The 13,577-nt window shown below is 45.4% G+C and overlaps 1 protein-coding gene across 2 annotated transcripts in view; it reads right to left on the minus strand.

Moving 5' to 3' along the window:
- Positions 1 to 8,613, minus strand: part of Grip1 (glutamate receptor interacting protein 1) — a 586,206-nt gene extending 577,593 nt beyond the window's left edge. The window contains exon 1 of one of the 2 annotated variants that reach the window (XM_040754819.1): positions 8,070 to 8,613. In XM_040754819.1, the coding sequence (XP_040610753.1) occupies positions 8,070 to 8,127 (58 nt within the window). In that variant the 5' untranslated portion in view covers positions 8,128 to 8,613. The remainder of the gene's footprint in view (positions 1 to 8,069) is intronic. The other variant, XM_040754816.1, reaches the window with a different exon arrangement.
- Positions 8,614 to 13,577: the final 4,964 nt, after the last annotated feature.

Below are 13,577 nucleotides of genomic sequence, written 5' to 3' on the forward strand. Positions count from 1 at the left end.
TCCTGCACATTGGAGCACACTAGAGAACCCAGTGGCCAAAGACACCACCATCCAGCATGCAATGTTCAACGTGGCAATGAGCCTATGCACTGGAGACACTCCTCAGTGATGCCCCGGCTCCCAGGAGGGAGACAGAAGTGCAACAGGAAAGGCATATAAGGAAGGCCTGAGGAAGGCCACAGACAAGCAGGTCTCCCAAGAAGACACAGTGATAAGGCCCAGGAAGACAGCAAACCAACTGCCAGGGTGACATTCAAAACAATAAGAGGGAATAGACTCATTTCAGTGGATACCAGGCACAATGTTCAGGTTCCAAGCATGCCAACACCAGAGCATTGGACACAGTGAGGGTCACACAGCAAAGGGATGAATCGCCCTTCTCCCAGCATCACAGGACACTAAAGTGTCCCCTGTATATGGGCAGGCACCAACTTGGGACGGGAGTACATGTTTCCTACTCATGGTTAAATAAACAGAAGATTGGTGGAGAAATTCCTGCCACCATTTGACATGCTTACATTCTGATCTATGATTGGTGGACTCATTTCATCAAATGGGGTAGAGACTAGGGCGGCCGGGCAGACCCAGCAGGTGACTTGCGGCACAATGCGTTGTGTCATTTGACTACAGTTCAACCTGTGACTGACTAAAAATAGTTCCTCACCACAAACTGTTTAAGAAGGACAAGGGTAAATCAAAAAGGACAACGGTAGTGTGCACTTTGAATGGGACACAATTTTAAGGCTAAAATTGGGTTTTACATTTAGGATCACTGCAAAGGACATTCCGTGCAAATAAACTGTTTACGGCCAAAAAGAAAAAAAGAATCAGGTATTATCACAAGTTTAGATAGAAAAAATAAAAAGTAGCGACATTTACTTTCTGCAATAACAAGGGCTGTATTTGCATTGCAGAGGGAATTCAGGTTCAGCCAAAAAGTCAAAGTACTTGTAATAAATGTTGTTCATTTCGATGTGACTGATTTTGAAGAGAAGTATTTCTGTTTCATCTTCTTGACATTGTGTTCACAGTGTCTAGTTTTATTAATTAATGTATTAATTATTATTAATTTAATTTAGACATATAAATATATGTTTAAATAGCATCATAAAAAAAAGAAGGCAGTAGCAGCAGAGGTCAGCAAAAACTTTTTTCTTTCTTGAAAAAGTTGCAAACATGGTTTCAATCTGATGGTGATGGTGTCCGGGAAGAGTAGGGAAAGTGACTATGCTGGGCCAGGGGAGGAGGTGCTGTGAGGACAAAGCCAGTGTGGCAGGGAGGATGGGCAGGACAAATTGAAAGGAGGAGAAACACTGGCTGGCACAGAGGCAAGGAGACTGCTGAGGGCCATAGGTCACACCCCGGGTTCCACAACTGTACTTAACCATCTCCTAAAAACAAACAAGCAAACAGTTTTCTCGTCCACACACCCATCATGGCAGCTAGTGTCCAAGAGACCTCTGCAAGGGAATGAAACTTGGTCTTGAGATGGCTGATTTCTCCACTGAGTTCTTCATCTTAGTGCAAGAATCAGGTTAGAAGACATCAAAGAACCTGGCCTCAGAAAGCTCGGCTTCATTTTCATTGGAGCTTCCCACAAAACACTGGTTTTACTCCCCTCTGCCAGCTTGTGATGTTTGCAAAGAATAAAAAATAAATATCATCTCATCATGTAGATAACCTAAGGGGCTAGGTTTACAGATCTCCTACTTGAAGACATCATAAAGACAATGAGAGAAGCTGGGAGGTGGTGGCTCATGCCTTTAATTCCAGCACTTGGAAGGCAGAGGCAGGTGGATCTCTGTGAGTTCCAGACCAGCCTGGTCTACATAGCAAATTCCAGGACAGCTAGGACTGTTACACAGAGAAGCCCTGTCTCAAAAAATCAAATAATAATAATAATTAGGAAGAGGAGGAGAGAAGGAGGAGGAGGAGGAGAAGGAGAAGGAGAAGAAGAGGAGGAGGAGGAGGAGAAGAAGAAGAGGAGGAGGAGGAAGAGGAGGAAGAGGAAGAGGAGGAGGAGGAGGAGGAAGAAGAAGAAGAAGAAGAAGAAGAAGAAGAAGAAGAAGAAGAAGAAGAAGAAGAAGAAGAAGAAGAAGAAGAAGAAGAAGAAGAAGAGTAATAATAGTGGCCACCTAGAGAGGCAAGATACTACCTAGAGTATCTTTTGAGTTTGTTAGTATCATTTCATTATTACATGAAAGATGTTACTTGTCACAGTGGGTTTACACTTTGATGCCATTTCTTTTCTAATTACTTGTTGTCTCCCACTGTACTGAAGCCAATTCCTCATTGGGTGCCTTCAGGTTAAACACTGTTGAAATGAAGGACATTAAATCGGATGCATGTTAATTGCTAGATATATTTAAACAGCATTCACTTTCCTGCAAAGCTGACAGCAACTACACCACTCAGGGCATCTTTGCAGAGGAGCCCTGTATCAATAGGTTTCTCATATTCACATTTAAGAAACTTCAGCATTTCAGAGAGTCAAAATTCTGTGAGACTGAAACCCAGAATCAGCTTTGCGTTTCAGAGTGGATGGCAGCTAGACTGGTGAATTTCTATTACTATTGCTCTTGCATTTTCTATTACTAACTATTCTTGCAAGTTAATGGAAAACAAATAATTCTCAAATGCCTTAAGCTGTCTGCCATTGTGGAGCACTTAGCAAAACAATACTAAATCCCGTGGTATTCAGTTCTCAATTTCCTTCACTCATATAAATTGATATTTCTTTTTCTTGGTATAAGAAACCAATCAGATTGCTGCAAAAGAAAGTATCGCCTGAAGAGATCCCTTTGTTTGGTCGCTGGTAGTGAGGCGAAGAGTTCAGATATATGGCTTTAATTATGTGCTATGTTTGGCAACAAAGCAAGGGCACAATGGTCACTGCAATGCAGTCATTTACCAGCTCACAACAGGAAACCAACACCTTGTTCCCCTTAATTCTCGCCTTCATGGCTAATACACTCCAAAGACAAGGAAAACTGTAATAATGTCGAAACATGGGTGGAAAAAGCTATTCACCTAAATGAGTTACTTCAAGCTTGTCAAATAATTCTGCTGAGAAACATGTTGAGCCAAGTGTGGTGATGCTCATCTCTAAATAAATCCTCCCACTTGGGCGCTGAGGACAGAGAGATCCAGGGCAGCCTGGATCACATGGAAAAACTCTATCAAAAATGAACTAATCAGGGCCTGTGAGGTGTCTGAGTAGGTGATAAGACCTGCCTATGCCAAGCCTGGCCATCTGAGTTTGATCCTTGATGCTCACATGCTGAGAGAACTGACTCCCCCCCCCCCCCAGTTGTCCTCTGATGGCCATACTCATGCTGTGGCATGACACCCCCATACACAAACAGTGCAACATGAATGAATAAATAAATTTATCCATGTTGCCATCTTTACTACTGAAGTTAGTATGTCTATCTTCTAAAGTCAGTGAACAAAAAGCACAAGATATACCTTTACAAGCGCTTTCCTATCTATGTAACTTACAAAAACTGTCTCATGAATTCACGATGAGAGATTCAGCAGCAGTGTTTTTTGAAAGGAATAGTGGAAGATGTTATAGTGTGCTAATAAAATGTCACAAAGCTTCTCTAAGGAACTGTAGCTTTTTTTAATTATCTCTTTTAGAAACTAGTACTCAGGGTATTGACTTTGTAACTGGAAGCAAACATGTTGATTCTGGGCCACAACTTGTTTGTGTGGCAATAATACCTACTATGGGAAGCAGGAAATTGCACAAAGTCACACATATGCAGCATTTGGCAGTGTCCAACACATCGTGGACTCTCTTTACTTTCTTCCCTTCTCCCACACAAAACTCACCGGTCAAAACTCAAATGTGAAGCTGGCATTTTACTACACAGGGCATGCTGTGATACAGAAATAAGACAGACCAAGGGTGCAGTAAGGGCACACTCTTTACCCCTCCCCCACCATTCTCATCAATACTGTAGTAAAAGCTAATTACATGGAAAGGCTTCTACGTCTCTCGGTTTCAAAAATTCACGCATAGCCTAGACAGTACCTGCTATAACAGAAATACTGATGGACATCCTGTGCTGACCTCCAAAACTTACAAGAAAAAAGTTTAAAAGGCAAAGGTATGAGGAATATTAAAAAATGGATTCCTTTCTCCCTGTTGCACATAGACAGCCATATAAAATATGGTTAGGGCATCTTTAGAAATGGATAGTATTTCAAATTTAAAGAAAATGCCAATTCATATTGTTTTATTGCCGCAAAGTCAACTAGGAAGAGGCATGTTTGCGATAGAAACAAATCAGTCTTCCTAAGAAGCACATTTGGTCTTAGATGCTCAACTACAATAAACATTCACTAGCCAAAGCCTCACGAGTCAGAAAGCCACAAGGCAAAGAACAGCACTACTAATTACAGAGGCGCCTACCCCTCTGTACTGAGATTCTTCTCTGCAACTACATTCCTATCACAAAGGACCAGCAAAGAAGCAGATGTGAAACAACCAATAAACTGCTTAGTTTAATTTGATTGGAAGGGATAGTAAAGAGAACATCATACTCCTTCTTCCTCTCCTAAAACATTTACCCAAAAGTGTATTTGGTGGCTTCTAAATGCATTGGGTTTAGCGGCTCAAGCAGAAAATGGGGGAGGGGGAGCAGAGAAATGTGTTCTGAATTTTAATAATATGTCACTTCACATGGTTAAGTCTTCACATGTCATCTTGTAAGTGGCTGCACTTACTGCAACACCCCGTAAGTTACGGTTTCTCGTTCAACCCTGCATGCAATTGCAATAGCTCATTCAATTTTGTCTTGACGGAGACCTTCAGGGCAAACCCAAGTTATGAGTGGCATGTGGGTATGATACAAAATTACATAGATTAACCAAAACATTTTGGCATGTGATAACACCAAGAAAGTATGCCCCCTAAGTCTCTTGTGTGCGTTAGTGCGGTTGTCCTTGCTCAATTGCTCTTCGGCTTTATTCTTGAGACAGGGTTCCTCATGGAACCCAGAGCTCACCAGATCAGCTGACCTGGCTACCCAGCAAGCCCTAGTAATCCACCTCCCTGGCACTAGCATCATGGGCATGCACTGGTATACCTGGCTTTTTTTGTTTTTGTTTTTCGAGACAGGGTTTCTCTGCACTGCTTTGGAGCCTGTCCTGGAAATTGTTCTATAGACTAGGCTGGCCTCGAACTCACAGAGATCCACGTGCCTCTGCCTCCTGAGTGCTGGGATTAAAGGCACGCATCACCAACGCCCAACTTCTGACTTTTTTTTACAAGGGTTCTGGGGATTGGAACTTGGATCCTCATGTTTGCAAAGATGCTGACGAAGCCATCTCCCCAGGTCCTCCCATCAGTGAACTGAAATTAGCATCTTAAATAAACTATGCTGAAATATATACTTGTTCATACATGTGGACTTTGGGGAAGCTAGCTAGCATCTCATAAATTTGGGTTACAGTCAACCAAAATGATTTAACTAAATAAAAGGCACGTGGGGTATAGAGTAGTCTCTCTCCACAATGGGTTTTAGGAAGGTGAGTGTAAAATGGGAGTGGCGGAAGTGTGGAAAGGGCATCAAGCAGAGCACACCTTAGGATTTAATAGAAGATACTAGAAACTGGCCTTCTGGTTGACTGTAGCCTCAAACAACATTAGCAATGTATGCATACCATGTTCATTATTTTTCTCTATGGCCTGCCAGTTTAATCCTTCTCTTTATATTTCAAAAGCACCTAATTCAATACTATCTGAATCACTTAAAATCTCAGTCGGAAGGAGGACTCTATACAATGCTCTTTCAAATGTAAACAGAAAGCATCAACTACTCAACACTTTCTAATAAGACTTTGGAAAAGGTGCAAGGCAAGCTTAAACAACGTCCTCTGACTGGAAGTCGTGGAAGCATCTCTACTCATTCACATACACACAATGCATTCACATACACGAATTCCAGGTTTGTGCTCGGTGTTTAAAGAACAAGATCATCTGTACATTCTCGATAAGGCAGGAAGTACCTCAGAAAATATAACCAGGTATATACAAACATATGTGCACATCTACACACACTTGTTGTTTAGGAAAACATCTCATAAGCACGGAGCAAGAATCCTTAGAAGAAAAAAGGCACCAAACACATTCCCTGTTTCCTCCTGTTGGAGGAGCTAAGGCAATCCAATTTTTCTGATTCAGATTTTATGTACTGGATAAATTCCAGTCTTATCTCAACCAAGCAGATTAGGTGATCAGCTTTCAAAGTTACCATATATTTCTAAAAGACATGCAAGTACATTTTGTTACAATCCAAAAATAAATAAAAAATACAATTCCAGCTACTTCAGCATTCTGATAAAACCTGGGGGCAGTGCTGTGATTTTTTTCTTAATAAAACTAATGCACTTAACATCAGGTGTGTTGCGCATGTAGCTGATAGGACAGACAGTGTTTGCTTGCCACAATGCTTTCCTTCAGTGCTTATACCTGGTGGTAAATTATTGGCACCTGGATCTGCACACTCCAAAATGCGGTTAAGCAAAGACAGAGGCATTTCTGAAGCAGGGGTACCATTGGAAGGGGTAAATATATGGTCACATGCCAGAAAGTGTACTGGAAATGAATGCACAAATCTAATAAGGAAATGCTTTTAAAAGAGATAAATTCCCTGAGTCATTAAACAAGCTACCAACCAAAGACACGCTGTGCCACCTACAGAAAAATTGGAAATTGTACATCGGCTCTTCCACTGTAAGCATTAGTTCAGGAGCCTGAAACTTTTGACATTACCAGTAACCCAGTCACAGTCCATACCAGCTCCCCACCCCCCACGCTGCAGAATCAAGTTCACTTGAAAAGAAACAACTGTCTTTTCTGCACACCAGACTGGCTTCTTTTTTCCCTGGTCACCCACCATGCAGCACCATTTAACCTCCAGCACCAACTGTAGTCATACTCATGAAGACCCTGCATCCTGAAAGCCATTCAATTCTAAACATTTTCCTTCAACGAGCCAGGGCAGGCTGGAATAGAAGAAGCAGGGAAATATAAACCCTGGTGGGCCCTGACAGCCAGGAAGCCCTCTGGATACTGGGCACCCCCACAGTCCCATGGGGCCTTGTAGGAAATTTTGGTGCACTCCGTACATCATATCCAGGTTACAGAGCTGAACTCCTGGCCAACCACTGCACAACCCAAACACCATAAAAAGACAACAGCACCAAGCATTTAAGCTGCAAAAGGCCTTCAACTTTCCTCTCCGCAGGTCACTTCAAAGCAACGTGCCCAGTACACTAGTCAGGCTGAACCATAAAAGGTCTGCAATCCACCTGGCACCGAGAGCCATCTCTTACGAAGAAAATAGACAGTAATTATGAAAAGCCCGCAGTCCTGCGGTATTAACTAGAAAGCCAGCCGGGACTGCACTGGGGCACAATTCATTTCCTAGGCAGACGCTAACAGCCCCAGACCCCTCGGCCTGGGGACAGCCCTCTCCGTCTCCCTTCGCGCCCCACCCCACTCCAGCGACCCACGGCGGCGTCCCCTTTCCGCCCCCACACTCTTCCCCCCTTCTCCTGCTTTTCCTCCTCCTTTATGAATCCCCAGCAACTTCGGGCTTGGCAGCACCACCGTAGCCCAGCCAGAGGCGGGGACATCGTGAAGGCGGCCGCAGCAGGAGTAGGAAAGTTTGAAAAGTCACTTAAAACACTGCAAGATTCTCCCCCACCCCCAGCACCCAAAGCGCCCACCCCACAGACAGGAGCCCCGGCTCCACGTGCGAGCCGGCCCGGGAGCCGCTGGAGTTCCCTTTAGGTCCACGCCAGGGAAAAAAAAATCTTTCCCCAGGCGAAAAGTTGCTTGCTGCAGCACCGTTCCCCCGCCCCCCTCGACTCTTCCCAAGACCCCAAAATCCCCTCTCGGAATTCGCAAGGTGCCACCTGGCCTGGAGCGCCCCCACCCCCCAGAGGGCGCGGCGCCTCTCCCTTGCTGGCCCGAGGACAGGTCTCAGGAGCTGGGGGACAGAGAGGCACCGGGGACGCCCGGCTCGGCCCCCAGCCTCGGACGCCAGCCTCACCTCTCTCCTGGTCCTCCGCCTGCAAGCAGATGGGGATGTTCTTCTTCCAGCCCGGCATGGTGTCTGCTCGCTGAGCTTGCTCTGGGGCTCGCTCGCTTCCTCGCTCGCTGGTCGCCGGCTCCGAGGCTCGCCGTGCCTCCTGGCTCACGCCCTCCGGCGGGTCGCAGCACGCCCGGGGCTGCTCAGCGGGGCTGGGGCGCCGAGACGACTCCCCGAAACATTGAGGCGACGCCGAGCGCCCCTGTGCCTGCCTCCAAGTCACCGGAGCTCCCCGGGGTGGCAGTGGCGGTGGCTGGCGACCGGGCCGGGCCGCGCGGTACGCGGGCAGAGCGGGAGCGGCGGGAGGGGGGGTCTGCAGTCGCGGTGGCGCGGTGTGGCCGCGAGGCCGGGGGACCGGAGCAGGCCGGTGCAGGACCGCCGAGCCCCCGGAGGTGGGCGCCGGCGGGAGCTCAGGGCTGGCGCCGCCTTGCTCCGCTCCTCCTCCTCTTCGCCTCCTTCTTCCCCTTCCTCGTCCCTCTGCCGCCAGCAGGTGGGACTCGGAGCCGCCGCGGCCGCACAAAGCTCCTCAGGGCGGGCGGGACCGAGCTGCGGGCTCCCGGGGCTCCTGTCGCCGGAGCCTCTCCCCCGCGACGCGCGCGAGGCTGGGCGAGCACGGAGGGGCGCGCGCGCTCACACCCTCCGCCGGCTTGCGAGGCTCGCCCGGCCCGCCAGGTACGGAGCCTGGCACCCTGCCGCGGCTGCGGAGCCCTCGCCCGCCCCTCCCGGGCCTCCCGCCCCAAACCCCACCGGCCGCTCAGGCGGCTTCGGCGATGACCTCGATGAAGCAGGGGGCAGTGTCCTTCCCTCAAGTCCCTCCTTCTCGCCGCTCCCCACCCCACCCCGCCCTGCCCGTCGCCCCCTCCCCCAAGTTGAGACTCGCAGCTCAGCTCAGGATTCGCTAACTTCACCCTCAACATAGAGCAGTGGTAACTTTCAGGATGGTCAGCGCTGGTTCCAGGGGTGGGGACGGTGGGAGTGGGGAGTCCCTTTGTCTTAAAGGACGAAAGCAGACCTTAGCTGAGTGAATATTTAATAGCTGTCTTCAAGTGTAGGAAGGATTTTATGATCAGGTTTTATGATTAGTTTTTTCCTCTTGTCATAGGCTCACAGAAAAATCAGTGGAAACGAATAAAGGGGAAGGGGGTGGTTTTGTATTAGAGCCTGGAAGATTCTGCCCAAGCATGTGGGCTCTTCCTTGGGGTTTCAGCCAGGAGAAGGACTTTCGGCAGCAGTCTGTCTTGCACAGGGAGGCCATCCATCTCTCAAGTCTGGACCTCTAGCTAGAAAACGACCATGCCTTCCCCTCCTATCTGATAAGTCCTGGAGAATTTGGAGGCCCTGTGGCTGGACCTATTGGCGTTTGGGTTGTTTTTTTTTTTTGTTTTGTTTTGTTTTGTTTTGTTTTTTGGTGGTGGTGGGGTTCTTTTGGGGGGAGCTCCTCGGTGGCTTATGTTGGCCTCTGAAGGAGAGGAACCCCTCTCCCTGAATGAGGACACTGGCTCATGCCAACCTCCCCTCTCTTCTCTTTTGGAAGAGGAGAAATAGCATAATCACACAACACTAAGTGATGAGGTCTCTCCTTCTGCCGCCTTATAAGCAGTCTTATCAGGCAGGCATTGCTGGCACCTTCAGTTGCCCCTTGTCTGAGCGGTTGGTTGCCATTGCAGAACTGTCCAACTGCCGAAAACCAGTGGCTATCTGTCCTAAGGAAAGGAAGAGACGCGGGGCCAGAGCTTCAGCACAGAGGATCCGAAGGAGTAAGAAAGAATAGAGTCGCCACATCCCAGGGTCTCCTCCTTAGAAATCCCATCTGAGCTTGCTCGGCCCTTCTTTCCACACTCTTGGTAAAGTCCAGAAAACAGAACAGCACATCCTTCAGGAGCCTTGGGATAACTGTGGTCTTGCACTAAGTTTGTTTCAAAGTTTAGTTCTCCAACTGAAAGTGTCATTGATTTTGAGAAAGAACAAAAGCCAGGCTGGCTATGAGTACAGGCATGTCCTCAGCTTCCAACCACACAATAACCACGGCAGCATTTTATGCAATATTTAAGATGTGGGTGATTATTCTAACAAGTGTAAATCTGGGAGACCTACCCAATAAACATTTCATATGTATTGACCCTCAAGCATAAGGTTTTACTGCAACCAGTGGTATGACTGTCCCACCCTGGTAAGTGACAGCTTGGAGTTGACAAGAGTTCTAACACACACTTGTTGGTTGCATTTTAATGCTGACAAAATTCATACTATGTGTTGGACTCTTGGATAAAAGCTGGGATGCAAGAAGAAACGTTTATTTTAGTGGTCATTCAAATTAGCACATCTTCGGTATTAGGGTAAGTAATTATCTTGTGGATTATATCGCTGCAAGAGATAAACTCGTCATAGCTTCTGCTATAGCAGACTATTTATTACTCAAATATCTGTTCACTAATATCCAACATCTTGCATCATTTTGCATATATGGCCACCATCAACTAAACCTCAGCTGGGTCAGGGTCATATACAGCTTTCCTATTTGTAGCTCCAGTGGCATAGGAAATAAACTCAGTGATGGTTGATGGTGCTGGCATTTGTCCTCTCTTGGGCTACCCCTGGCATTTCTTGTAGGGAAACAGTCACTTCATAAATCCTTCTCATTATATTATTCAGATCAGTTGACAAAAATACTAGAAAACAATACTAGATCACTTAAATTGAGTCTGATGGATTCAGTTCCATTGTCTGAAGTGGCCTAATACTCAAAATAATGTATCTAAAAGTCTATTCAAGGAAACCAAGACATTGTCCTGATCTTTATTTAAAAAAAAAGACGTCAAACAGCAAACTAGATGGGTATAAGACACATTCTTTTTCTTATTTAGCAAATGTAAAAGTCAATGTCCTTTAAAGAATGGTCAATACCAATTGTCATCAGAGACGTTTTACCCCACCACTGATGGAAACAGATATAGAGACCCACAGTCAAACATTAGGAAAGGCTCCAGAAGTCCTGTGGGAGAAGGGGAGGAAGATTTGTACAAGGCAGAGAGGTCAAGGACATTACAAGAAAACCCAAGAATCAACTAGCCTTGTAGCAGGCTTTTTCTTTTGGGCCACCAACAATCTCCCAAATCATGGCACAGAGACTTATTATTAGTTATGACTGCTTGATCTTATCTTAGCTATTATTTTAATCTGTTTCTCTTTGTTTATATTTTGCCTTGGGGCCTTTTACCTTTCTTAACAGGAGGGGAGATGCCTACTCTTACTGCAACCATGGCTGGCTACTATCCTTGGGAGGCCTGCTCTTTTCTGAAGAGAAAGGAGGAGAATTGGATGGAATGGGGAATAAGCAGAGGTTGGAGGGGGGACTTGGGTAAGGGAGAGGAAACTGTGATCAGGGTCGGAAATTCCAATTAATTAATTAATAAAAAGAATGGACAATAACAATTAGGTTTTTTAAGCCATGAATTTGAAGAAGAGTGGGGAGGGAGGGGTGTAAGGAAACTTTGGAGGGTGGAAAGGAAAGGGGAGGGGGAAGCGTTGAATTATAATCTCAGAATTTTTTAAAAAGAAAAGAAAAGAATGTGCCTGTAACTACAACCATTATTTCTGGACAAGATCTCAAATTTGTATAATTTCTTTGAATATAAATTCTTCCAAGTATCCAGTGTAGTTTGAATGGTGATACAGCCTGAGTTTACAGAATTCAAAATTGAATTTGATTTACCTTAACCAAATTATACAGACCATAGGACATATTCCTAAAAGTAGCTTTGCTTGGTCTCCCTTGTATAGTGTTCTAAATTTTATAAAAGGCATTTTCTCTTCTAGGCTGAACAATATCGGCCCATCCTAGCACATGGGAGGCAGAGTTCAAGGCCAGCCTACTCTACAGAGTGAGTTCTGGGACAGCTAGAGCTAAGGCTATACAGAGAAACCCTGTCTCAAAGAAAGAGAGAGAGAGAGAGAGAGAGAGAGAGAGAGAGAGAGAGGGAGGGAGGGAGGGAGGGAGGGAGGGAGGGAGGGAGGGAGGGAGGGAGGGAGGGGAAATAAGAAAAATTCTGTAAACTGAAAGCTTTAATTATATTATTGGATCATAGTCTTCAAGCATGCAGGGATGGACAAACAACTGTTAGTTCTTTAAGGAGCTGACAACATCTGTGTCCCTTTCATTTCCTTATATTGTGTTATAGCACCCGGGCCTCCAGCCTCCTGTTCACAGGGTCTTCACTCTAATGACAGTATGAGTTTGGGGTACTTGTTTCCAGGGGTTCAAGGAATTCCCCAAGAGAGGTAAAATCCCAGCTGTATTTTTTAAGCTGTGCATTTACCCTTTTCACAAATACCTACAGCATGTTAGTCAAGCTGGAAGTCTCAGCTATGCTCTGCAAAGCCAGCACTCACATGCTATTGAATGCAGTGAATCTGCAAACTCTTTTAATGCCCCATCTATCCTCCGAGTGGGCACCATGCATTCTTTTAGATGGCACTAACTCACTTTTGCCTGCAAAGTCCTCTTTGAACATTTGAAAAGAAAGAAGCTTCTTCGGCAGTTTATCTTCTTATGGGAAAAAAAGAAAAAAGAAGTAATAGACAAGGCGGCAGCAAACAGAATAAGCCCATGTTGATTTTTATTTAGAAAGACTGAGCTGGGAGACTGTAACGGGAGAAAGAAAAACTTCCAAAAGTCAAAAGAATATTCACCTTTTTTTTGTTTTGTTTTGATTTTCTTTTTCTTTTCTTTTGTTTTTTTTTTGTTTGTTTTTTTGTTTTTGTTTTTCGAGACAGGGTTTCCCTGTATTGTTTTGGAACCTGTCCTGGAACTCGCTCTGTAGACCAGGCTGGCCTCTAACTCACAGTGCTGGGATTAAAGGCGTGTGCTACCAACGCCTGGCCAGAATATTCACTTTTTAAAAGTCACAGTGTCCTGTAAAATGACAGAAGAGGGCACAGAAGTTCCAGTCAAAGTTGGTCAATTTAGCTGGCCTACTAGGCACCCAGATTTTCGGGAAAACATTAATCCAGACTAATTCGTATGCCCAAGATCAGCATCTAAGTGTTCTTTCCCCCTTCAAATTCTTATTGCCATTCATAGTTTTGCTTGCTTGTTTTGGTGATGGTGCCCATTCTGACTAGGGTGAAAAGGAATCCTGAGTGTAGTTTCCATTTGCATTTCCCAGATACCTAAATATGTTGAAGACTAGTTCATCCTCTTAAAGATTTGCTATTTGCACTTCTTTTCCGAAGTGTTTGTCAAGTTTGTGTACCACTTTATTGTACATTAGTCCAACCAGTATCAAGTGAGCATGTAGTTTTATCTAAGCATGAACTAACTGATAACTATACCACCCCTGGATCTAAATTGAAAAGAATCAACCCAGCACACTGTAAAAGACAGGATGTGGAATTATCCTAGGTGTCTGCCAACAGATGAATGTATTAAAAATTATAGATATATGATTGAGAGATAGATAGTTGGTTAGG

This window comes from Mesocricetus auratus, unplaced genomic scaffold, assembly GCF_017639785.1.
Source record: "Mesocricetus auratus isolate SY011 unplaced genomic scaffold, BCM_Maur_2.0 Super-Scaffold_100011, whole genome shotgun sequence".
Lineage (NCBI taxonomy): Eukaryota > Metazoa > Chordata > Mammalia > Rodentia > Cricetidae > Mesocricetus > Mesocricetus auratus.